General features: G+C 44.0%; 1 protein-coding gene across 1 annotated transcript; it reads left to right on the top strand.

Moving 5' to 3' along the window:
- Window positions 1–38: 38 nt before the first annotated feature.
- Window positions 39–26,840, top strand: vwa3a (von Willebrand factor A domain containing 3A; the record flags this gene model as incomplete). Its single annotated transcript, XM_084144756.1, has 31 exons — window positions 39–161; window positions 594–712; window positions 1,059–1,139; window positions 1,381–1,435; window positions 1,597–1,698; window positions 2,701–2,807; window positions 4,411–4,542; window positions 5,020–5,128; window positions 5,259–5,321; window positions 5,425–5,559; window positions 5,677–5,815; window positions 8,920–9,023; window positions 10,204–10,284; window positions 10,550–10,644; window positions 11,231–11,350; window positions 17,002–17,076; window positions 17,556–17,745; window positions 18,021–18,222; window positions 21,112–21,182; window positions 21,431–21,595; window positions 21,983–22,073; window positions 23,759–23,860; window positions 23,953–24,050; window positions 24,277–24,429; window positions 24,668–24,776; window positions 24,943–25,087; window positions 25,435–25,579; window positions 25,794–25,945; window positions 26,279–26,396; window positions 26,591–26,688; window positions 26,771–26,840. The coding sequence occupies 31 exons, from the start codon at window positions 39–41 to the stop codon at window positions 26,838–26,840; spliced, it is 3,549 nt and encodes a 1,182-aa protein (XP_084000882.1).

Here is a 26,840-nt window from a genome sequence, read left to right as displayed (position 1 = left end):
GTGGGTTTTTATTGGGTTTTCATAGGTGAACAGGTGTGATGGAAGCGGGCAGTACTTCCCTCAGAGATGACTGCCCTCCCTGGGAAGATGTGTCTCTGTCTGCCCCTCACAGAGACGATGGTCTACTGGTCACCCATGTCAACCAAAAACAGGACTTACTGGTGAGCTGGTCAAGTTCTCTCTTAAAAAATACATTTAATATCCATGAGATAAACCTGGATAAATAGTGTTCAGTCTTCCACTGAAAGCATAGAATTGAACTGATGTGTAGTTTGTTTGTGTCTATTGCATAATCATTCAGATGCTAAATCAACAGTGTAATAGGGTAAATCTTGTTTGTGTCTCTTGTTCTTTCTCCATGTTATTACTGCCTGTGTCGTCGCAGTCTGTGTTTTAGTCCATATTGCCCCTGTCTGTCTGTAATGCTGTCTGTGCTATAGGCCTACCTTATGTCTGCATGTTTGTCTGTATCCCTTTACATTTTATATGTATATAGTACTAAGGCTTACTTTATGTCTGTAGTACTGAGCCTCAGAGTATATCTGTACTGTACCTTACTGTCTGTGCTCCTCTCTGTAACCCAGATTCTCCAGAGGTCACAGGGTCAGACTGCAGAGTGGAAGAGCTCCTCTGATTGGCTCCTGACCCACAGTCTCCACAGCTCCGGCCTCTCCCTCTCAACACTCCTCTCACACGGGACCACCAAGATCAGGTAAGTGTGTGTGACTGGGGCCAGCTTTACATATCTGGGCCCATATTCACAAAGAGTATCAGAGTAGGACTGCTGATCTAGGATCCGTTTTGACTTTTAAATCATAATGAAAAAGAGCAGGGACCTGATACTAGATCAGCACTTTTACACTGAGGCGCTTTGTGAATACGTGCCCAGGTCCCTAGCACCCCTAGCTCGTTCCATGTTACAAATGCATGCCCTATCAGCCTCCATCCAACTTAGCCCATCTGGGCAGTTATTGTCTGAGCAAGGCTGCCTGAACAGCCACGTATGACCTAATAGCAGTTGCCCTTGTCCCCTGCTCTGACCTCTCTGTTGGTGGCAGGGCTGGGGAGGACAGAGGCCTCAGCAGACAGCTGGAGATCACTGCTGCAGCACTCACTCACTTTGACTTCCAGCTGTACCAGTGAGTACTCCTCTCTTAGCACACACACACACACAAATGCGTGCAAACTCACACACACACACACTGGCATGTGGTGCCACGCACGCATAGGCACACATACACACACTGGCATGCACCCACGCAGGCATGCAAGCATGCACGCGCACACACACACAAAACATGTGCTGTCACCCACACTCACATAGCTGCAACCGTGACTGCCACTGTTTGTGATAATGAATTTGTTGTTTGGACTCTACAGGGCCACTGAGCTGTACCATGGCAGGATAAGATGGCTGAACCAAGGAAGTATGAAGGTATGGCATAGTAGATCTTCTTCTTCTTCTTCTTCTTCTTCTTCTTCTTCTTCATCATCACCATCACCATCATCATAATATACAGTATATAACTATTGCTATACAAACTAAAGTGTCCAGAGTGACTGTATAACTGTACCATTCCCCTGTGTGTGTGGCAGGTGTTTGGGCTGGTGAAGGGGTCCAGAGTAGGGGTCATAGTTGACACCTCAGATGTTAACTGCACCAAGGACAGACTGCCAGATCTACAGAGGAACCTCCTGGTAAGATAGATAGACATTTAAACCACTGGTTTCACCTCATCATTTACTGGTGAGATATATATACATTTAGACCCCTGGTTTCACCCAGTGATGTTTATAAACCCTAGATGACTGACAGGGGGCGCTGTAATGAAGCTACCGCACAGCCATCTTGGTACTCCTCCTCCGTTGTAAAAAAGATTTTGGAAGCTATAGAAATGCTTTTATTAACGTCTAGATTCGTTTTTAACATGTTTTTTTCTATTACAGACACTTTAATGCATACTTTTAAATGATATTATGTGAGCTAAACATACAAATAGAAAATGAATAATTCTATTTAAAAAATGTCCTTAAAGTCTTTCTTTAGCGAATACTAATATTACTGTCCTCACTTCAACAAAACATACTTAAATACAACAAAAACATACTTAAATACATGTCATTTTGTCCTTGAAACATTTTATTGAAATACTGTAGAATTCCACTCATTCCTATGGAGGACTGCTCCTAATAGGGAGTGCTAATATGGCCAATATGGCTTCAAAGCCTCTCAATGGCCAATATATTTCATCAGCAATCCAGGGTTTGTATACATCATTGGTTTCACCTCATCGTTTACTGGTAAGATAAATATACATTTAACCCCTGGTTTCACCTCATCATTTACTGGTGAGATATATATACATTTAGACCCCTGGTTTCACCTCTCATTTACTGGTGAGATAGATAGACATTTAAACCCCTGGTTTCACCTCATCATTTACTGGTGCGATAGATAGACATTTAAACCCCTGGTTTCACCTCATCATTTACTGGTGAGATAGATAGACATTTAAACCCCTGGTTTCACCTCATCATTTACTGGTGAGATAGATAGACATTTAAACCCATGGTTTCACCTCATCATTTACTTCATTAATACAATATGTGTAAACAATATGTTTACTATGGGCTTTGTCTCTCAGCAAGCATTGAAGGTGTGTGTGTTTATGTATGTATGTTTGTGTGTGTGTGTGTCAGTCTCTGATAGAAGAGCAGCTCAGCTGTAAGCGTCAGCTGTACCTGATGTCCTGTGGTACTGAGACCAGCAGCCTTTGGGACGGCCCCAGAGATGTCAACCCCTTCAGGTGAGAAGTCCTAAGAGAGGTCATCAAGGTCATAATATTGTGCTTTAAAGGTGTATCCCGTAACCTTTTTGCCCCCTGTGGCCAAAAGACTAAATGCTGAAATAATCCATGCTCAAACACACATACACACACACACACACCGTTTAGGCATAGCTGCGGGAAGTAGGGGTGCTCCCCCTGAAAAATCAGAATATTTTTATATATATATAATTTTAAAAAATCACAAAGGAAGTGCACTGGGCCTTTAATAGTCCTGTATTAGCAGACCGATATATCCGTCTGCAGCGTGGGCAAAACGTTTTTTCAGCCCCCCCAAACTACTTCCCGCAGCTATGCATTTTGGTACCCCGTCAGCCCTGCAAAGTAGTTTTCTTTAACCAGAAATGAAACTACAGATTGCACCTTTAACCCAGAGGGGTGACGGGCATATTATTTTCGACCACAAAATAGTCCACTCTAGAATTCCAGTTGTTCACAATTGAGAGGATATTATAGCTGACACGTATCCCTCAAGTGTTTTGGTGGGATAAAATACTATTATTTTTCAGATATTGCTATAGTATCCTTAAAAAGCTGCCCAGTCACTTTAGGTCAAGTTCCATGATGATACCAGAGGAGTCTGGATGTTGATGTAACAGCATGGTACTGAAAGGGAGAGGCCTGGAGGACTGTCTCACGGCCTTGGTGTGTGTGTGTCCCTGCAGTCTCACAGCCCTGACGCAGCACAGCGCCCACTGTTTATTTCAGCTCGCTCCTGCGTTTATTTTCATTAGGGTATAATGTCTATTTTAGTATGCCTCTTATGCCTCTTGTGTTATTTTAGATGAGTCATTTGGGAATGCGTGGGTACATGCGAGAACACTTTGTGCCTGTGTTAGGAGAGGAAGACACACACAGGGAAGAGTGAGGGACAGTGAGAGCTACTGTGCACTGTTCTGTGGCGACTGACTGGCTGTATTCAACACCAATGCCAAAGAATACAAACACAATGTGTTTTCATACTGAACACTTCAGTATCTATTAGTGTAAATAAATGTTAAGTGTTCCATCGTTTAATACCATCATAGATCATCACTCATTCCTACAGTTAAGTGTATCTGTGCTTTAAAAAAACATTCCTACATTCGTTTATTAAAACATAAACTGTGTATAGTTTGGGGGACGCCCATATTTTCAGTTACAGTAATACACTCATGTTTCCTCAATGAAATAGCACAACATACAGCTGATCTACCACTGTAGGGTGTAATATACCTACAGTGTTGGGTTTGAAGTATGGGTTAGAATAAAAATAGATCAAATAAAAATAAGTTCTGTGTGAAACGTCCGTATACACACTTAATGCTAGTTTGTGTTGTTCTTATTGTTGTAAGTATATATGTCTTCCAATCATTTTATCCATTTATAAATATGTTTTAGATAGACCTATGATATTTGTATGCTCATGGATTTCAGTTTGTATTGACTGCTGTGTGGGTGTAATTGAACATGAACTTGAACTAGACCTAAACTGCAAGTTTCTATAAGCTGACTCGTTGTCAGTGGATCTGTGTAGGCTGCCTTTTACAGTAGACTGTGTCTCTATGGCATGTTCTCTCTCCAGACTGCAGGAGGCTCATGGCTGGGTGGATGAGCTGGGAGCCAGGGGGGGCTGTAACCTTCTCCAGGCCCTGAAAAGAGGCCATGGCCTGGGCTGCACTCAGCTTGACTCCCTGGTCATCATCCTGGGCTCCAGGTGAATCAACTTGAACAGGACAGTGATGTAATGGGACTGATAATGAAAGTACAGCAATAACTGCATTGGGTTGTACACTATCTACACATTGAGTTGTATTATGTATTATAAATGGACTAATCAGAGAGCAGGGCTAGGATGACCAATCAGAGAGCAGGTGTATGACAATGTCATTATGATTATGTTATTATTAAGGGATTAATCAGAGAGCAGGGTTATGACGATCTTATGATGAAAGGACCAATCAGATAGCGGGGTTATGATGCCACTGTGAAGGTACCAATCAGAGAGCAGGGTTATGATGATGTCATTTTGAAGGGACCAATCAGAGACCGGGGTTATGACGATGTCATTATAAAGCGACCGATCAGAGAGCAGGGTTATTCTTACAATATAACAAGTAGCAAGTCCCCTGTGTTTGATGATAGTACTTCCTCCTCTCTAACTTCTCTCCTTCCTCTCCTTCCCTCTCTCTAGCCCTGACCAGACCTCAGATGCGCTCTTTGATTACGTAGAGCAAAGCATTTTGGGAAGGGCGTTGTCGATCCATGTGGTGTCCTACTGTAGCATTAGCCCTCTTACCATTGTGAGTCAAACTGCTGGACTTTCATGTCACCAACAATCGTGTGTTTTTATTAATAAAGGGACAGATTTACTAAAATGTTGAATCTGTGAAAAGTTTGGTCAACGATTCACTGTGTCTCTACCTCAAACAGGCAACTGTAAAGAGACTAGCTGAAGTTACACGGGGACGCCACCACATCTTCTCAGCTTCACTGGTAACCTGTCTGTCCTGACTGTGCTATTTGGGTTTGTGTTTTAGTGTATTGTGGTCAAAAATTACTTTCCCTCCTGTTTGTGTGTGTGTGGTGTGTGGATCAGGGTGTAGTGGACAGCAGTACAGACGTGGAGCTGCTGTGGACAGAGATCAAGGCAGCCAGAGAGCTGCTGGGATACACTGAGGCCCTGCGTCAGGGACGACTGGGGGACATGACTGTCACTGTGGTGGGACAAAAGGTGAATGGACTCTGTGTGTGCGTCTGTGCCTCTGTCTGTGTCTGTGTGTACAGTATTTTTCTTGAACATCTTACATAAACTTTTTAGTGAATCTTTCCTCTTATTGTACTCCCTCAGATTTCCACAGAGTTGGACAGCCTATCACTCTCTTCCTCGCTCCCCAGTCCACCCAACCACAATGCCCCCCTGAGCATCAAGCCCCCAGGTGTCCAGCCCACCTCCTCGGCTGATTGGCTGAGGAACCATGGACTGAAAGGTAGGTGCTTTAGGTAGAAGTTACACATAGGCACAGATCTAGAATCAGCTTACACACTTTCATCCTAACCTTAACCATTAAAAAGGAACAATGCAAAACTGACCATAGATCCGTGTTAAAGTCAACTTCATCCTGCTCTAAAAGTAACTGCGGCAACCAAGTATTGATTCCAAAAGCCATTGGCCATGACAAGAATAGATTCAGATTGAAACTGGAATGAAGCCTCTGTCCTAAACTCTGATGTCTGATGTACTATCTAATCCTCTCTGCCTGTAGCTAAGAGACTGGGGCTGTACCAGGTTCTGTCTATCTAATCCTCTCTCTCTGCCTGTAGCTAAGAGACTGGGGCTGTACCAGGTTCTGTCTATCTAATCCTCTCTCTCTCTGCCTGTAGCTAAGAGACTGGGGCTGTACCAGGTTCTGTCTATCTAATCCTCTCTCTCTGCCTGTAGCTAAGAGACTGGGGCTGTACCAGGTTCTGTCTATCTAATCCTCTCTGCCTGTAGCTAAGAGACTGGGGCTGTACCAGGTTCTGTCTATCTAATCCTCTCTCTCTGCCTGTAGCTAAGAGACTGGGGCTGTACCAGGTTATGTCTATCTAATCCTCTCTCTCTGCCTGTAGCTAAGAGACTGGGGCTGTACCAGATTCTGTCTATCTAATCCTCTCTCTCTGCCTGTAGCTAAGAGACTGGGGCTGTACCAGGTTCTGTCTATCTAATCCTCTCTGCCTGTAGCTAAGAGACTGGGGCTGTACCAGATTCTGTCTATCTAATCCTCTCTCTCTGCCTGTAGCTAAGAGACTGGGGCTGTACCAGGTTCTGTCTATCTAATCCTCTCTGCCTGTAGCTAAGAGACTGGGGCTGTACCAGGTTCTGTCTATCTAATCCTCTCTGCCTGTAGCTAAGAGACTGGGGCTGTACCAGGTTCTGTCTATCTAATCCTCTCTGCCTGTAGCTAAGAGACTGGGGCTGTACCAGGTTCTGTCTATCTAATCCTCTCTGCCTGTAGCTAAGAGACTGGGGCTGTACCAGGTTCTGTCTATCTAATCCTCTCTGCCTGTAGCTAAGAGACTGGGGCTGTACCAGGTTCTGTCTATCTAATCCCCTCTCTCTGCCTGTAGCTAAGAGACTGGGGCTGTACCAGGTTCTGTCTATCTAATCCTCTCTGCCTGTAGCTAAGAGACTGGGGCTGTACCAGGTTCTGTCTATCTAATCCTCTCTGCCTGTAGCTAAGAGACTGGGGCTGTACCAGGTTCTGTCTATCTAATCCTCTCTGCCTGTAGCTAAGAGACTGGGGCTGTACCAGGTTCTGTCTATCTAATCCTCTCTGCCTGTAGCTAAGAGACTGGGGCTGTACCAGGTTCTGTCTATCTAATCCTCTCTCTCTGCCTGTAGCTAAGAGACTGGGGCTGTACCAGGTTCTGTCTATCTAATCCTCTCTGCCTGTAGCTAAGAGACTGGGGCTGTACCAGGTTCTGTCTATCTAATCCTCTCTGCCTGTAGCTAAGAGACTGGGGCTGTACCAGGTTCTGTCTATCTAATCCCCTCTCTCTGCCTGTAGCTAAGAGACTGGGGCTGTACCAGGTTCTGTCTATCTAATCCCCTCTCTCTGCCTGTAGCTAAGAGACTGGGGCTGTACCAGGTTCTGTCTATCTAATCCTCTCTCTCTGCCTGTAGCTAAGAGACTGGGGCTGTACCAGGTTCTGTCTATCTAATCCTCTCTGCCTGTAGCTAAGAGACTGGGGCTGTACCAGGTTCTGTCTATCTAATCCTCTCTCTCTGCCTGTAGCTAAGAGACTGGGGCTGTACCAGGTTCTGTCTATCTAATCCTCTCTCTCTGCCTGTAGCTAAGAGACTGGGGCTGTACCAGGTTCTGTCTATCTAATCCTCTCTCTCTGCCTGTAGCTAAGAGACTGGGGCTGTACCAGGTTCTGTCTATCTAATCCTCTCTGCCTGTAGCTAAGAGACTGGGGCTGTACCAGGTTCTGTCTATCTAATCCTCTCTCTCTGCCTGTAGCTAAGAGACTGGGGCTGTACCAGGTTCTGTCTATCTAATCCTCTCTCTCTCTGCCTGTAGCTAAGAGACTGGGGCTGTACCAGGTTCTGTCTATCTAATCCTCTCTCTCTGCCTGTAGCTAAGAGACTGGGGCTGTACCAGGTTCTGTCTATCTAATCCTCTCTCTCTGCCTGTAGCTAAGAGACTGGGGCTGTACCAGGTTCTGTCTATCTAATCCTCTCTGCCTGTAGCTAAGAGACTGGGGCTGTACCAGGTTCTGTCTATCTAATCCTCTCTCTCTGCCTGTAGCTAAGAGACTGGGGCTGTACCAGGTTCTGTCTATCTAATCCTCTCTCTCTCTGCCTGTAGCTAAGAGACTGGGGCTGTACCAGGTTCTGTCTATCTAATCCTCTCTCTCTGCCTGTAGCTAAGAGACTGGGGCTGTACCAGGTTCTGTCTATCTAATCCTCTCTGCCTGTAGCTAAGAGACTGGGGCTGTACCAGGTTCTGTCTATCTAATCCTCTCTCTCTGCCTGTAGCTAAGAGACTGGGGCTGTACCAGGTTCTGTCTATCTAATCCTCTCTGCCTGTAGCTAAGAGACTGGGGCTGTACCAGGTTCTGTCTATCTAATCCTCTCTCTCTGCCTGTAGCTAAGAGACTGGGGCTGTACCAGGTTCTGTCTATCTAATCCTCTCTCTCTCTGCCTGTAGCTAAGAGACTGGGGCTGTACCAGGTTCTGTCTATCTAATCCTCTCTGCCTGTAGCTAAGAGACTGGGGCTGTACCAGGTTCTGTCTATCTAATCCTCTCTCTCTGCCTGTAGCTAAGAGACTGGGGCTGTACCAGGTTCTGTCTATCTAATCCTCTCTCTCTGCCTGTAGCTAAGAGACTGGGGCTGTACCAGGTTCTGTCTATCTAATCCTCTCTCTCTGCCTGTAGCTAAGAGACTGGGGCTGTACCAGGTTCTGTCTATCTAATCCTCTCTGCCTGTAGCTAAGAGACTGGGGCTGTACCAGGTTCTGTCTATCTAATCCTCTCTCTCTGCCTGTAGCTAAGAGACTGGGGCTGTACCAGGTTCTGTCTATCTAATCCTCTCTCTCTGCCTGTAGCTAAGAGACTGGGGCTGTACCAGGTTCTGTCTCCCAATGCCTATTCTCTACTGGAGGGGTTTGTACCTATCCTGAACAAGACCGTCAGCTCAACAGTCCATGAGGTACCACTGTCTGTCTCTTCTTTCTTCTTTCTCTCCTTGTAGCCTTTTTTCTTTTCTCCTTCTCTTGTAATGGCCTAACAGTCGATGGTTCATGAGGTACCACTGTTTGGCTCTTTTTATCTTCTGCACACACAGTCCTTTCTCTCATTTTCTTCTGTCTCATCTTTTTGTGGCCAGGTCACAGTACATGATGTACCACTCTTTCAATCCCTCTATCCCTTTCTTTCTTTCTGTCTGTCTTTCTTTCTTTCTTTCTTTCTTTCTTTCTTTCTTTCTTTCTTTCTTTCTTTCTTTCTTTCTTTCTTTCTTTCTTTCTTTCTTTCTTTCTTTCTTTCTTTCTTTCTTTCTTTCTTTCTTTCTTTCTTTCTGTCTGTCTGTCTGTCTGTCTGTCTGTCTGTCTGTCTGTCTGTCTGTCTTTCTTTCTTTCTTTCTTTCTTTCTTTCTTTCTTTCTTTCTTTCTTTCTGTCTGTCTTTCTTTCTTTCTTTCTTTCTTTCTTTCTTTCTTTCTTTCTTTCTTTCTTTCTTTCTTTCTGTCTGTCTGTCTGTCTGTCTGTCTGTCTGTCGTTCTGTCTTTCTTTCTTTCTCTCCCTCTTTCCTTTTCTCTCTTATCTCCCTGTCTTTTGATGTTCCAGTCAATCTTAATATGGTCCTTGAACAAACCTCTTTAGGTGGTGCAGGGGAGTGGAACCCAATGCTTATTTGACTGGGCGTAATTAACTTATATCAGTTAATCAATGCTGCTTTATCAATTACTCTTCCTAGCTCAGTGATCTTTCATTCTGTCTGGGCAGCGGAAGACTTGGAGGTAAAGCATTTAGAGTAATTGCGTCGGTCACTCTTGGTTATCAGTAAGCTTTGTATTTACAACTGTTCTGTCCTTTTTCATTAATTTTATCTCAGGGTGGGAGGGATTATCTCAATGTGGGAGGGGTTATCTCAAGGTGGGAGGATGGGAGATGGGTATGATATGTCTTAGCCTGGTCAAACAGGCTGATCACTGCACTCACGTTTCGTTACAAGTGAAACAGCATGTCAGATCAGACTGTTTCCACCAGGCTAGATATGTCTCTAGTCTCTTGTACCTTTCTAGCTGTGAAATAAAAAATATTTGGTCACAAAATATTATGTTTATGAATGTATTTGTCCTGTACTTCCTCCCTCCATGTTGGATCCCACCCAGAAGGCCATGGTGCAGTTTGAGTGGCATGATGGAACGGTGAAGAACGTCCATGTGGACCTGCCCTTAATCTACCACTACCAGGTGGGTTCACCAGTCAGGATGTGATGTCAGAAGCACATGACGTCTTGTCTGTCTTTTGATTTGATTATTAGTATTAGTCTAACCCTCCTTTCTCCTCTCCTCAACCAGTTCTCTTCTTACTAGACTAGGTGTGTTGATAGTGATGATGTTCTCGCTCACCTTTCACCTGTATCTGTCTCACCCATCACCCCTTCCAACCTCTCTTTCTATCTTCCATCCCTGTCTCTCTCACCCATCTCTCCATCCCTCTCTTTGTCACCTACAGAAGCAGCTGCTGTCTGCTGTGGCTGTGTTGGAGAGGAGGGTGCAGTGGCTGAGCAGTGGGAGCAGACAGATCTGGGGGACAGTGTGTGAACAGAGGTACAGTAGGACACACAGCTATTAGTCTGCTATCACTCACAAAATAATGATGTCCATTATCTTTCTAGCCTGTGTCGGGGGCAGTTATTTTCTGTCACAGTATACAGATGTAGGATCTTAATTTGTTGCTGAGAAATGTTCCTGTACAGCAGGCAATGCAAACTTGTAGTGTATTTTAGGTTTAAAAAGTCCACTTTAAAATGACAGACTTGATTTGCCCTAACAAAAAATGTATCAACCCCTACAAAAAATGTCAGTTAATTATAATCTACATAATAATTCACATTTCCTGTTGCTTCAGGATTATTTTCCTGCTGTAGCAAACTGGCTCAAATTAAGCAGTTTCAAAGGTCCACCAATCGCTCTCTCTCTCTCTCTCTCTCTCTCTCTCTCTCTCTCTCTCTCTCTCTCTCTCTCTCTCTCTCTCTCTCTCCCTCTCTCTTTCTCTCTCTCTCTCTCACTCTCTGTCTCTCTCTTTCTTTCTCTCTGTCCCTCTCTCTCTTTCTCTCTCTCGCTCTGTCCCTCTCCCTCTCTTTCTCTCTCTCTCTCTGTCTCTCTCTGTCTTTCTTTTTATGTCTCTCTGTAGGGTGGTGATTGTGGTAGACATGTCTATGATGATCTCTGGCTTCTCTCTCCACATCCAGCACTCCCTCCGGGTGCTACTGGAGGAGCAGCTGGCCAACAAACACAGCTTCAACATCATTGCGTAGGTCACACACACACACCACAGGAGGTTGGTGGCACCTTAATTGGGGAGGACAGGCTCGTGGGAATGGCTGGAGCGGAATTGGGTGATTGGTATCAAATACATCAAACACATGGTTTCCAGGTGTTTATGCCATTCCGGCCATTATTATGAGCCGTCCTCATCTCAGCAGCCTCCAATGACACACACACACACACAAACACACACACACACACACACACACACACCCACATGCAGAAACACACACACGCACAATCCCCATTTGATAGCACATTGAGCTCACATGAATCCAATCACAACACAAGCGGTGCATGTTCTAATCCTTGATAATAGATCAAGGAAAAAATACAACTCTTTCACATAACAACCCTGTACACTCAAATAAATCAAATCAAATCAAATGTATTGGTCACATACACATGGTTAGCAGATGCTATTGCGAGTGTAGCGAAATGCTTGTGCTTCTAGTTCCGACAGTGCAGCAATATCTAGCAAGTAATATCTAACAGTTCCACAACAAAAACCTAATACACACAAATCTAAGTGTCTCTCCAACACTCTCTCACCTCCACTCCCCCAATCTCCAGTTTAATCAAGTGTGATTTGGTTACGTTCTGCATGAGAATAGATCTAATTGATTTGGCTGTCAAAGGTTCCCCTGCATTAGCACATTTACCTACCTGTCAGACCGTGACCTCACCTCACCACATACGTTTTTAACAGACATTTGCTTGATCCTTAATGGGGATGGTTAATAGAGTGAAATGACTCACTCGAATAAGAATCCAAATTATAGCCCTGCTCATTCAAATTGAGATATAAAAAGCCTGGGGCCTTAGATAATCGTCGGAGTTCAATCTATTTATAATGCAGATTGGATGTGGTATTGAAATATGGAGTTGTTACTGGGATTTAAGTGCATATACTGTATGTGGATGATGTTTCTGTAGTATGTGCAGTACATTGCAGAGTACATTGTTGCATGTTGTGATCCCTAATCTGCTATCTCGTTATTGTCAGTTGACAAGGTTACAATGGAGTTGGATGGTTGGTTGTTTATTGCATCACCAACATTTCAGTTTCATGTTTTATTGTCAAGTGCACAAGTACAGTGAAATGCCTCTCTTGCAAGCTATTTTCCAACGATGCAGTAATCAATATCAGTAGTACTATAAAATAAAGTAAAGTAGAACAAAAACACACAAGAAAATAGAAATTAGAAGAACAGGAGAATGTAAGTAAGTGCCTTCGGAAAGTATTCAGACCCCTTGACTTTTTCCATATTTTGTTACGTTACATGCTTATTCTAAAATTGATTAAATAAATGTTTTCCTCATCAATCTACACACAATACCCCATAATGACAAAGCGAAAACAGTTTTTTTATTTACATAAGTATTCAGACCCTTTGCTATGAGATTCAAAATTGAGCTCAGGTGCATCCTGTTTCTACAACTTGATTGGAGTCCACTTGTGGTAAATTCAATCGATTGGACATGATTTTGAAAGGCACACACCTGTCTATATAAGGTCCCACAGCTGACAGTGCATGTCAGAGCAAAAATCAAGCCATGAGGTCAAAGGAAATGTCCGTAGAGCTCCGAGACAGGATTGTGTCAAGGCACAGATCTGGGGAAGGGTACCAAAAAATGTCTGCAGCATTGAAGGTCCCCAAGAAGACAGTGGCCTCCATCATTCTTAAACGGAAGATGTTTGGAACCACCAAGACTCTTCCTAGAGCTGGCCGCCTGGCCAAACTGATAAATCGGGGGAGAAGGGCCTTGGTCAGGGAGGTGACCAAGAACCTGGTGGTCACTCTGACAGAGCTCTAGAGTTCCTCTGTGGAGATGGGAGAACCTTCCAGAAGGACAACCATCTCTGCATTACGTCTGGATGAAACCTGGCACCATCCCTACGGTGAAGCATGGTGGTGGCAGCATCATGCTGTGGGATGTTTTTCAGCGGCAGGGACTGGGAGACTAGTCAGGATCGAGGCAAAGATGAACGGAGCAAAGTACAGAGAGATCCTTGATGAAAACCTGCTCCAGAGCGCTCTGGACTTCAGACTGGGGCGAAGGTTCACCTTCCAACAGGACAACGACCCTAAGCACACAGCCAAGACAACGCAGGAGTGGCTTTGGGACAAGTCTCTGATAGTCCTTGAGTGGTCCAGCCACAGCCCGAACTTGAACCCGATCGAACATCTCTGGAGAGACCTAAAAATAGCTTTGCAGCAACGCTCCCCATCCAACCTGACAGAGCTTGAGAGGATCTGCAGAGAAGAATAGGAGAAACTCCCCAAATAAAGGTGAGCCAAGCTTGTAGCGTCATACCCAAGAAGACTCAATGCTGTAATCGCTGCCAAAGGTGCTTCAACAAAGTACTGAGTAAAGGGTCTGAATACTTATGTAAATGTGACATTTCCGTTATTTATTTGTAATAAATTAGCAAACATTTCTAACACCCTGTTTTGCTTTGTCATTATGGGGTATTGTGTGTAGATTGATGAGGGAAAAAAAAGATTTTAATCAATTTTAGAATAAGGCTGTAACGTAAACAAAATGTGGAAAGATTCAAGGGATCTCAATACTTTCCGAAGGCACTGTATATACAGGGTCAGTTACAGGGTCAGTTCCAATACCATATTTACAATGTGCAGGGATACTGGAGTGGTAGAGGTAGATATGTATAGGGGTAAGGTGACTAGGCATCAGGATATATGATAAACAGAGTAGCAGCAGCGTATATGAGGATTGTATTAATATTTAATTTAATTTAATATGCCATTTAGCAGACGCTTTTATCCAAAGCGACTTACAGTCATGCGTGCATACATTTCTGTGTATGGGTGTGTGTGCGTCCGTGTGTGCGTGTGTATAGAGTCAGTATGAATGTGTGTGTGTGCGTGTGTGTATAGAGTCAGTATGAGTGTGTGTGAGTATGTGTGTGTGTGTGTGTGTGTGTGTGTGTGTGTGTGTGTGTGTGTGTGTGTGTGTGTAGAGTCAGTATGAATGTGTGTGTGTCCCTGTACTGTATATTTTCACTCTTTCTTTCCTTTCATACATTTGAGATGAATTTTTAATATGTTCATATGCTTGAAGGTTGATATGTTTCCAGTCTTCACCCCTCTACTATTTTTAATCTTTTTTAATATCAGTCCTCCACATTGCTTTGATCCAAGTTGGCATGTGGCGCCCATATCTCTAGAACTTCTTCACCTTTAATCTTCTTAATTCCTCGGTTTCAAGTTGTTATCACTCTCTCACCTCTCTTTCTTCCCCACCATCAGTCTGTAGAAGACATATCCTGTCCTCTCTCACTGTAACTTCTACAGATCAGATCAGTTGTACAAGTTTGAGATAGTGTCTTTCTTCTACCGTACAAAACGTTGTTTCAAGGTTGTCATTGTGTTCCTCTCAGTAGTACTATACAGTGTGTAGTATAATAACTCCACTGTGTTCCTCTCTGTAGTACTATACAGTGTGTAGTATAATAACTCCACTGTGTTCCTCTCTGTAGTACTATACAGTGTGTAGTATAATAACGCCACTGTGTTCCTCTCTGTAGTACTATACAGTGTGTAGTATAATAACTCCACTGTGTTCCTCTCTGTAGTACTATACAGTGTGTAGTATAATAACTCCACTGTGTTCCTCTCTGTAGTACTATACAGTGTGTAGTATAATAACTCCACTGTGTTCCTCTCTGTAGTACTATACAGTGTGTAGTATAATAACGCCACTGTGTTCCTCTCTGTAGTACTATACAGTGTGTAGTATAATAACTCCACTGTGTTCCTCTCTGTAGTACTATACAGTGTGTAGTATAATAACTCCACTGTGTTCCTCTCTGTAGTACTATACAGTGTGTAGTATAATAACTCCACTGTGTTCCTCTCTGTAGTACTATACAGTGTGTAGTATAATAACTCCACTGTGTTCCTCTCTGTAGTACTATACAGTGTGTAGTATAATAACGCCACTGTGTTCCTCTCTGTAGTACTATACAGTGTGTAGTATAATAACTCCACTGTGTTCCTCTCTGTAGTACTATACAGTGTGTAGTATAATAACTCCACTGTGTTCCTCTCTGTAGTACTATACAGTGTGTAGTATAATAACGCCACTGTGTTCCTCTCTGTAGTACTATACAGTGTGTAGTATAATAACTCCACTGTGTTCCTCTCTGTAGTACTATACAGTGTGTAGTATAATAACTCCACTGTGTTCCTCTCTGTAGTACTATACAGTGTGTAGTATAATAACTCCACTGTGTTCCTCTCTGTAGTACTATACAGTGTGTAGTATAATAACTCCACTGTGTTCCTCTCTGTAGTACTATACAGTGTGTAGTATAATAACTCCACTGTGTTCCTCTCTGTAGTACTATACAGTGTGTAGTATAATAACTCCACTGTGTTCCTCTCTGTAGTACTATACAGTGTGTAGTATAATAACGCCACTGTGTTCCTCTCTGTAGTACTATACAGTGTGTAGTATAATAACGCCACTGTGTTCCTCTCTGTAGTACTATACAGTGTGTAGTATAATAACTCCACTGTGTTCCTCTCTGTAGTACTATACAGTGTGTAGTATAATAACTCCACTGTGTTCCTCTCTGTAGTACTATACAGTGTGTAGTATAATAACTCCACTGTGTTCCTCTCTGTAGTACTATACAGTGTGTAGTATAATAACTCCACTGTGTTCCTCTCTGTAGTACTATACAGTGTGTAGTATAATAACTCCACTGTGTTCCTCTCTGTAGTACTATACAGTGTGTAGTATAATAACTCCACTGTGTTCCTCTCTGTAGTACTATACAGTGTGTAGTATAATAACTCCACTGTGTTCCTCTCTGTAGTACTATACAGTGTGTAGTATAATAACTCCACTGTGTTCCTCTCTGTAGTACTATACAGTGTGTAGTATAATAACTCCACTGTGTTCCTCTCTGTAGTACTATACAGTGTGTAGTATAATAACGCCACTGTGTTCCTCTCTGTAGTACTATACAGTGTGTAGTATAATAACTCCACTGTGTTCCTCTCTGTAGTACTATACAGTGTGTAGTATAATAACACCACTGTGTTCCTCTCTGTAGTACTATACAGTGTGTAGTATAATAACGCCACTGTGTTCCTCTCTGTAGTACTAAACAGTGTGTAGTATAATAACTCCACTGTGTTCCTCTCTGTAGTACTATACAGTGTGTAGTATAATAACTCCACTGTGTTCCTCTCTGTAGTACTATACAGTGTGTAGTATAATAACTCCACTGTGTTCCTCTCTGTAGTACTATACAGTGTGTAGTATAATAACTCCACTGTGTTCCTCTCTGTAGTACTATACAGTGTGTAGTATAATAACTCCACTGTGTTCCTCTCTGTAGTACTATACAGTGTGTAGTATAATAACTCCACTGTGTTCCTCTCTGTAGTACTATACAGTGTGTAGTATAATAACTCCACTGTGTTCCTCTCTGTAGTACTATACAGTGTGTAGTATAATAACGCCACTGTATTCCTCTCTGTAGTACTATACAGTGTGTAGTATAATAACTCCACTGTGTTCCTCTCTGTAGTACTATACAGTGTGTAGTATAATAACTCCACTGTGTTCTACTCTATTTGTCTTTCTCTCCTCTGTCAGGTTCGGCTCAGCTGTCAGAACTTGGAGGGAGAGGTTGGCCCCCCCCACACCAGAGAACCTGCAGGAAGCCTGGCAGTAAGGTCCTTGAAGTGTGTGTGTGTGTGTGTGTGTGTGTGTGTGTGTGTGTGTAAGCCTGGCTGTGAGGCTGTCTTATGTTTCTGTCTGGTGTCTCTGCTTTTGAGGGCTCTTTGCTGTTCTCTCTCTCTCTCGCTCTATCTCTCTCTCTCTCACTCTCTTTCCCTGGTCTCTAGCTCTACTTCAGTAGAGAGGCAGTTCTCTGCTGGTGTGGAGACTGGAGAGACTTCACATACTGCTTTAGTCACATGCTATGCAGTGACGTCGTTCAAAAGTATTTCAAAGTGTGTGTGTGTGCGTGTGTGCGTGCATGCATTTGTGCATCCGTGTGTGTGTGCGTTTGCGTGTGTGTGTGCCTTTGTGCATGTGCGTATATTTGTGAGTGTGTGTGCAAGCATGCTTGCGTGTGTGTATGTGTGTTTGCGTGGCTGCACACGGATGTGTATGGCTCTGACCATGTGTCTCTCTCTCTCCTCCAGGTGGGTCCAGGGTTTACAGTGTTCAGGGAGCAGGAACACCATGGCTGCTCTGAGGCTGCTTCTGGAGGGGGACCTCCATGGGGGTGGGACACCCCCACCCTCTCCCTCTCCCTCTCCTCTTCTCCCTCCGTCCCCCCCTCTCATCCAGGGCCTCTACCTCTTCACCAGCGGAGTGCCTGACCAGGAAATGGTATGACACTGTCCTGGCAGCAGTTTTATCAGTTGGTGATGATGACTGATAATGGTGAACATTAGAACTGGTATAGGAAGAGCTGATCTGAAATCAGTTCTTAGGCGCAGAGAGTAACCATAATGTTACACTGGCTGTACTTCATCCCAACAGGGCACTATAATAGAGACATGCTTCCCTCTGGTGCCCTCTGCTGCTGGAAACTGCTTAATGCGCTAGCTAGGTGTCACTAATATACTGCGCCTACATATTCATATGCCCATGGTTGTTCCCAGGCAATGGTGTCTTCATATGTGTCAGAGCGCTGCAGTGGCCTGCCTCTACGTCTCCACGTCTGTCTGTTCACTGGAGAGGAGACAGAGGCACAGACGGGGGGTTGCCCTCCACCTCGCCATGCCACCAGGGAGGAGACTGCGGGGGCACTGAGGGAACTGGCACAAGCTGGCAACGGACGCTTCCACTGGATCAGTGAGACAGGTACGCAAGAATTCACACACACATACACACACACACACAAAATCTTAATGAAAGACTTCAGAAAGTGCTATGGAAAAATAGATTGACCCACCATGAAGTGGTACCTTGAAGAAATGAGCGCTGGTGATGACGGTAGAAGTAGAAACACTTACCCACCACAGAGGTGATTACTTCCTGGAGAGGCTACCAGCCAGCTGTGTGAACCCACTGATCCCCCAGCTAATGTCCCATTCAACAGTTACAGTTGAAGTCGGAAGTTTACATACACTTAGGTTGGAGTCATTAAAACTTGTTTTTCAACCACTCCACAAATTTCTTGTTAACAAACTATAGTTTTGGCAAGTCGGTTAGGACATCTACTTTGTGCATGACACAAGTAATTTTTCCAACAATTGTTTACAGACAGATTATTTAACTTACAATTCACTGTATCACAATTCCAGTGGGTCAGAAGTTTACATACACTAAGTTAACTGTGCCTTTAAACAGCTTGGAAAATTCCCAAAAATTATGTCAGGGCTTTAGAACCTTCTGATAGGCTAATTGACATCATTTGAGTCAATTGGAGGTGTACCTGTGGATGTATTTGAAGGCCTACCTTCAAACGCAGTGCCTCTTTGCTTGACATCATGGGAAAATAAAAAGAAATCAGCCAAGACCTCAGAAAAAGAATTGTAGACCTCCTCAAGTCTGGTTCATCCTTGGGAGCAATTTCCAAACGCCTGAAGGTACCACGTTCAGCTGTACAAACAATAGTACCCAAGCATTACTGGGTGATCTGAAAAGTCATAGTCAATCGATCAATAATATAATAATACTTTTAGCAAAAATGTTTATTTTTAATTCACAATCTGTAGAAACAATGAGAATAGAAAGGTTCAGAATTTTTGTAAAACATCACAGTACAGTTGAAATATATATGGCAAATAGAAATCCTGTATGGATGGTGTTAAGAGATAGATGGGAGGTGTTGAATGGAGCTGAAGGATGGGACTAATAACAACTAACAACAAAATAATAACAAGATAACTAATAATGTAAGCATACAGTGTCCATAATAAGTATATAGGTTGTATGTTGGGAGCTTTTGGGAAAGAGCACAGTTAGAAAGATATGGCATATAGAAGCAAACCGGATGGACATCATGAAAATGATCGAAGAGGTTGAGAGTAGAAGAAGTTCAGGAGAAAAAATATATATATATATAATTATTGTAAAATTGACTGTGTCCATAAAATGTAGATAGGAAGTATAAGCTGGAAGTAGAGGCCTAAGCATTGTTGTTCACTAGTTTACCCCAAGTAGGGAAAGGGTGGCGGGGTTGGAAAGTAATAAAGGGGAATATATATATAAAAAACATGGGGGATTGGAAGTGATGCAGACAATTACATTGATGGAAGTTACAATCTATCTGCAATATTAAGCTGATCTAAGCTAATCTAAAACAATAGTACCCAAGTAAAAAAAAAAAAATCTGTCGATGTGCCCTTGAGCAAGGCACTTAACCCTAATTGCTCCTGTAAGTCGCTCTGGATAAGAGCATCTGCTAAATAAAATAAAAAAATAAAATAAAATAAAAAAGTATAAACACCATGGGACCACACAGCCGTCATTCCGCTCAGGAAGGAGACGCGTTCTGTCTCCTAGAGATGAACGTACTTTGGTGCGAAAAGTGCAAATCAATCCCAGAACAACAGCAAAGGACCTTGTGAAGATGCTGGAGGAAACAGGTACAAAAGTATCTATATCCACAGTAAAACGAGTCCTATATCGACATAACCTGAAAGGCCGCTCAGCAAGGAAGAAGCCACTGCTTCAAAACCGCCATAAAAAAGCCAGACTACGGTTTGCAACTGCACATGGGGACAAAGATCGTACTTTTTGGAGAAATGTCCTTTGGTCTGATGAAACAAAAATTGAACTGTTTGACCATAATGACCATTGTTATGTTTGGAGGAAAAAGGGGGTCGCTTGCAAGCCGAAGAACACCATCCCAACCGTGAAGCACGGGGGTGGAAGTATCATGCTGTGGGGGTGCTTTGCTGCAGGAGGGACTGGTGCACTTCACAAAATAGATGGCATCATGAGGAAGGAAAATTATGTGGATATAATGAAGCAAAATCTCAAGACATCAGTCAGGAAGTTAAAGCTTGGTCGCAAATGGGTCTTCCAAATGGACAATGACCCCAAGCATACTTCCAAAGTTGTGGCAAAATGGCTTAAGGACAACAAAGTCAAGGTATTGGAGTGGCCATCACAAAGCCCTGACCCCAATCATATAGAAAATGTGTGGGCAGAACTGAAAAGGCGTGTGCGATTAAGGAGGCCTACAAACCTGACTCAGTTACACCAGCTCTGTCAGGAGGAATGGGCCAAAATTCACCCAACTTATTGTGGGAAGCTTGTGGAAGGCTACCCGAAACGTTTGACCCAAGTTAAACAATTTAAAGGCAATGCTACCAAATACTAATTGAGTGTATGTAAACTTCTGACCCACTGGGAATGTGATGAAATAAATAAAAGCTGAAATAAATCATTCTCTCTACTATTATTCGGACATTTCACATTCTTAAAATAAAGTGGTGATCCTAACTGACCTAAGGGAATTTTTACTAGGATTAAATGTCAGGAATTGTGAAAAACTGAGTTTAAATGTATTTGGCTAAGGTGTATGTAAACTTCCGACTTCAACTGTACTCCTTCTATACAGTGTGTGTGTGTGTGTAAGTTGCCTGTGTGTGTGTGTGTGTGTATGCATGTTGCCTGTCTGACTGTGTGTGTATGTATGCATGTTGCGTGTGCGTGTGTGTGTGTATGTATGCGTGTGTGTGTGTGTGTTATGCTGGGTGGAAACCCTGAACCCTGGTCTGTCCTGTCCTCTCCCTGCAGGCATCCTGGAGAGCGATGACATCACTGCTCTGATTGGAGAGATGGAGAGGGCTGCTAATTATTGGCAGAAGGTGAGATTGGAACAGCATGGGGAAGGGAGAGTGCTAAACAGCACAATCTGTCCTAAACTGCTCAAAACATTTAGATTCAGATACTAGTCATATGTATTCATAACATACTGTAAGGTATTCTGTTTACATTATTTTATTTTTAAAAATTACTTCAATCGCTTTAACATTGTAAGACTGGCATTGCAAATAGATCCATTGCTAGTTAATGGATGACCTCTATCTCTTTGTATTTCTGTGTGTGGCTCCAGAGCTCCATGCTGGTGGACTCCCTGACCCAGAAGTCTGGCTGTAGGTGCCCAGGGGATAATCTCTCTCCTGGGGACAAAGCACCGGCCCAGCCCCCCCTTGCCTGGAGACGCAGAGACGGACCACTGCCCCCACCGCGACCCACAGCACTCACCCTCGCCAGGCTGGTTAGAGCACACACATACGAACACACACACTTGTATTTTCTCCTCTTTGTCCTCTCTCATTTCAACATTAAACAACACTTTCAACTTTTATTTCTCAACTCTCAACTAACAAACAGAATATCAGATGAAAGAGGGAGTGAAATTATTTTAGAAATGCCTCATCTTCGGCCGAGATAAAGTAGGCTGCTAATAAATATGGAGTGGATGTTATAATGTTTTATGTCGATGCTACATAAGACTGCATGAAAGCATTTATGAAGATTATATAAACATATGTAGGGCATTATGACACTTTATGCCATGCAAATAAAGGTTTTATGAATGCTTTATGCTACAAATCACCACTCCAAGTAAAGGGTCACATAAGTCTTTTTTTTGTGCTGATAGCAAATGAAGGAAGGCCGAGCAAACGAGCGTTCCTACTCTCAGAAGGCTCTCACATGGCGTCCCAGCAGTGCCACATCTGCAATCCCACCGGGTGAGTCAGCATTCTAGCCTGGTTAAACCAGACTGAATCAGTTTTAATGCCAGGCTGGAAGTTTACCACCGGTACCTAAGTGAACCTTCCCCCTTGGGTGACTGAAAGTCCAGTTGAGTGGAGGTTCTATCTGAGGTGAGTGTCAGGCAAGGGCTAGAGCAGGGCCGAGTTCATTAGGCACCAAACAGAAGCAAACGGTCTGAAACATGGAGTGCCAGACAGAGCAACTATCACCTTTCTGTGCAACAGTACCAGTTTAGTGCTACTCCGGTCCCAACCCCACTCAAAGCGAGAGCCAGACTAAAAATTAATAAACTATTAATCAAATGGAGGATGTCTCCAGTTCATCAAAGTCCTTTACATGAGGAATTAAATCCATGTTGGGTCGGTAAGGTGTTACCCGTATTTCCAAAGGGTATGTTGACCTGCACTTTATCTTTCTCTCTACAGATGATGTGTGTCTTCAAGATGCTTTTAAAGATGTGAAGAGTAGACTAGGGCATTGTCCCAAATGGCACCCTTTTCCCTAGATTGTGCACTACTTTTGACCAGAGCCCTATGGGCTATATAGGGAATAGGGTGGCGTTTGAGACACAGCCTAGCAGTCACTTAGATCTTGTTTTTCTCAGTAGTGAGGTGAGGTACATCACCACCCCGTCAGCCAGGGTTAGGGTTTCTCCCCTCAGGTACATCACCACCCCGTCAGCCAGGGTTAGGGTTTCTCCCCTCAGGTACATCACCACCCCGTCAGCCAGGGTTAGGGTTTCTCCCCTCAGGTACATCACCACCCCGTCAGCCAGGGTTAGGGTTACTCCCCTCAGGTACATCACCACCCCGTCAGCCAGGGTTAGGGTTTCTCCCCTCAGGTACATCACCACCCCGTCAGCCAGGGTTAGGGTTACTCCCCTCAGGTACATCACCACCCCGTCAGCCAGGGTTAGGGTTACTCCCCTCAGGTACATCACCACCCCGTCAGCCAGGGTTAGGGTTACTCCCCTCAGGTACATCACCACCCCGTCAGCCAGGGTTAGGGTTTCTCCCCTCAGGTACATCACCACCCCGTCAGCCAGGGTTAGGGTTACTCCCCTCAGGTACATCACCACCCCGTCAGCCAGGGTTAGGGTTACTCCCCTCAGGTACATCACCACCCCGTCAGCCAGGGTTAGGGTTACTCCCCTCAGGTACATCACCACCCCGTCAGCCAGGGTTAGGGTTACTCCCCTCAGGTACATCACCACCCCGTCAGCCAGGGTTAGGGTTTCTCCCCTCAGGTACATCACCACCCCGTCAGCCAGGGTTAGGGTTACTCCCCTCAGGGACATCATCACCCCGTCAGCCAGGGTTAGGGTTTCTCCCCTCAGGTACATCATCACCCCGTCAGCCAGGGTTAGGGTTTCTCCCCTCAGTGTACTGAATGAAGGATGACTCAGCTCTATTTTTGTCCTCTCCTAAAACGTCACCCGTTTACCTCAGATTAGCGTTGTTGTTGTTATTGTATTTTTTATTTTTTTACTTTGTGTTTTCCCAGGGATACACACATGGGATGAACCGTTGTGTTTTGATAATACAGAACTGTAGATGTTTTTATAAAGTGGTAGCTGATTTTCAAGTTTAAATGATTGTATGATGTAAAATTGGTATAGCCTTTTATTAGTTAGCTTGTTTGTTTGTTGTGTCTCCTTCAGCACAGCCCATGACTGGTTGGGGTCCAGTAGAGACTAAAGCCAAGCAGAGGAAGCCTTCTCAGGTCTCTCAGTCTGTGTTCTACCTGGAAGATGGTAACTTGGGTAAGAGTGTGTATGTGTCTGTCTGTCTGTCTGTGTGTGTGTGTGTTGACCTTTTGGGTTGTGATTGAATTTTCCCTCTTGTCTTGCACTAGGTGTGGTGTTCAAGTCCTACCCCAAACCTAAAAGTGTCCGAAAGTCCATCCCCTTAGTGACTCTGCCAAAGCAGGAAGAGATCTGCTCAACCAAACGGGTGCAGTATGAGATATGCATGCCAATCATCAAGTCAACCAATCAGATTGATCTATTCATTCATCTAACATCAGCCGCCTTATTTAAATGCTCTAATTATAAGTCACTCTGATAAGGCAATGTGCTAAAAATGTGTGTGTGTGTGGGGGGGTAATACACTTTTCTTGTTGTATTCTCTCTCACTTCTGGTATTTTTTTCTCATATGTCTCTTGGCCCTGACTTGTAGTGGCTGAAGAGGTTCAGTATTAAGAAGCAGAAGCTTGACCTCTATAAGCTGGTGTCTGGACCTGACTGTACTCATCATAAGAAGCTGGTCCCCTCGGTCCTCAAGAGAGTGTCTGCCAAATACTGCTCCATCTTCCCCAGTGTCCACATCAACGTGAGTCAGAGGAGAATGGCTTCAATAACATATTTTGGCATGAATACAAATTAAAATGCTACCAACTAAGTACAAGTTCAAGTACGAGTACAAATGTCCAATGCAGCCAAATGCTGAAAAATTAATTAATTAATTAAATAAAAATAACAGGTTATCCAACCAGCTACCTATCCACATAGTGCCACTCACATGCTGGTCTGAGCCTCCTGTCTTTCTCTATCTGTGGTTGTTGTTTCAGGGGATGGTGAAGCACCTGCAGCTGACTCCAGCAGAGTTAAAACAGTACCTGACTCAGACTGAGAGACTCCTGCAGCGCTACACACAGAGGCTGCAATGGCTGCTCTCCGGTATGCCTCTCTCTCGCTCTCTGTCACTTTCTCTGTATCTTGTCTGTCTGTCTCTGTTCTAGTCATTCTAATTATATGGTACCAAAATACTGAAATATCTATGAATGACCGATTGAAGGTTGAAGTAACCCTAGTGTCTGGCTCCTTCCGCTCCCTTCCTCCCCAGGTAGCAGGCGTGTGTTTGGGGCGGTGCTGGAGAGGGAGGTGTGTGTGCTGCTGGATGTGTCCGGCTCAATGGCTCCCTGCCTGGGGGAGCTGAAGACCAAGCTGGCCTCTCTCATTTGGGAACAGCTGCATCACAACACAGTCAGGTAAACTGAACCTAAAAATCTTTGCTTACCCCTGGACACTTCCACTGTTGACTATCCCAGAAAAATAATGAAAAAGGAACACTATGTCGGCCTAGACAAACAGGCTGACGTTACTCTTTCTAACCATCTGTCTGTTTCATAGAGGAAAATTACAGTCAAGGATGACAGATACTTCATCTTTCAGGGAATGTTGTGTCCATAGAAATAAAATGTCATTCTAGTTCTGTGGTTGTTACTACTGTAACTTAGGTTCATTTTGTTCATATAACCATCTTACCCCTGCTACACTCACACCCATTGGTTAGTGTCATATCTAGCCCCAGACCCCCTCCCTGACTGTGTCCCAGATTCTCTCTGCTGGCGTTCTCCGAGGGGGTGAAGGTGTGGCACCCGGCACTGCAGGAGCCTACAGAGGAGGCATGCCGCGACGCGGTGCAGTGGGCATATCAGCTAAACACCCACGGGGGAACCAACACTCTGGAGGCCCTGCAGGTCAGGGTTTCAGTAATAACTGGCTATGCCATGTTATAACCTCTGTATGTATGTTCCCCAGACTGGTTGAGTGTTTGAGGACAGTGTGGGCCTGTACCTGCTGTTCTTGTTGCCTGGCTATGTCATGTTAACCAATTATGTTTATATAATCATGTTATAACCTCTGTATGTATGCTCCTTGTCATGTTATAACGTCTGTATGTATGCTCCCCAGACTGGCTGTGGGTTTGGGGACAGTGTGGGCCTGTACCTGCTGAGTGATGGGAAGCCAGATTCCAGCTGCAGCCTGGTGCTGAAAGAGACAGAGAGACTGACCACAGGGAACCACATCACTATCCACACTGTCTCATTCAACTGCACAGACAGGTCTGACTATATGATTGATTGAAAAAAAAAAAAAAAACATTGTAAAGTGGTTATCCCACTGGCTATAAGGTGAATGCACCAATTTGTAAGTCGCTCTGGATAAGAGCGTCTGCTAAATGACGTAAATGTAAATGTAAATGTTGATTTGAACATTGATTGATTTGTACATTTAATATGTTACACAATGACGCTCACTACGTGCACTAAGAATAGTGGGCTGGACCAACCAATTATTTAGAATGTAAATAATTGGATAGACTGGGGAGGGCCTGGCGCACCCATAAAATAACCCATATCAGTGTCACACTGCATGTATTACTATTATTCTGACAGCTCAGCCAATGACTTTCTGAAGAAGCTGGCCCACCAAACTGGGGGTCGGTACCACCGCTGTCATGACAATGTGGATGCGCTCAGTGGGCTGTTGGAATCGGGCCTTAGTGATGGAGATGTGAGTAGACACACACACCCACACAAACGCACGTACGCATGTATGCACACCTGAGCGTCATAGCCTCTGGGCTATTAGTCAAACACTGAACCAGCTTTCCCTGTCTCATACCAGTCAGGGGTACAAAGGACGAGTACACAGTAGAGACAGATATACAAGTTTAAGGGAGACCTATTGTGAACTGATTCCAACAGGAACCTACCCTGGCGGCCCTCGAGGGAGATGACTTGAGGAGACTGGCTCAGGAAATTGACAAACTGAGACATTTCCGGAAACAGGCACAGGTCTTCAGGTTTGTCTTACAGTGAGCTAATTGGTTCAATTTTGCATAAAAACTCTATTGTCCATGACTGACCTTGACCTGTTTTTGACAGAGAAATCATTTTGGAAAAGAAGAATCCAGAGGAAACAACAAGAATCAACAAACAGTCTGGATTACTGTAA

The sequence above is a fragment of the Coregonus lavaretus genome (assembly GCF_964263955.1).
Source record: "Coregonus lavaretus genome assembly, chromosome: 28".
NCBI lineage: Eukaryota > Metazoa > Chordata > Actinopteri > Salmoniformes > Salmonidae > Coregonus > Coregonus lavaretus.
This window is presented reverse-complemented; position numbering and strand designations above follow the sequence as displayed.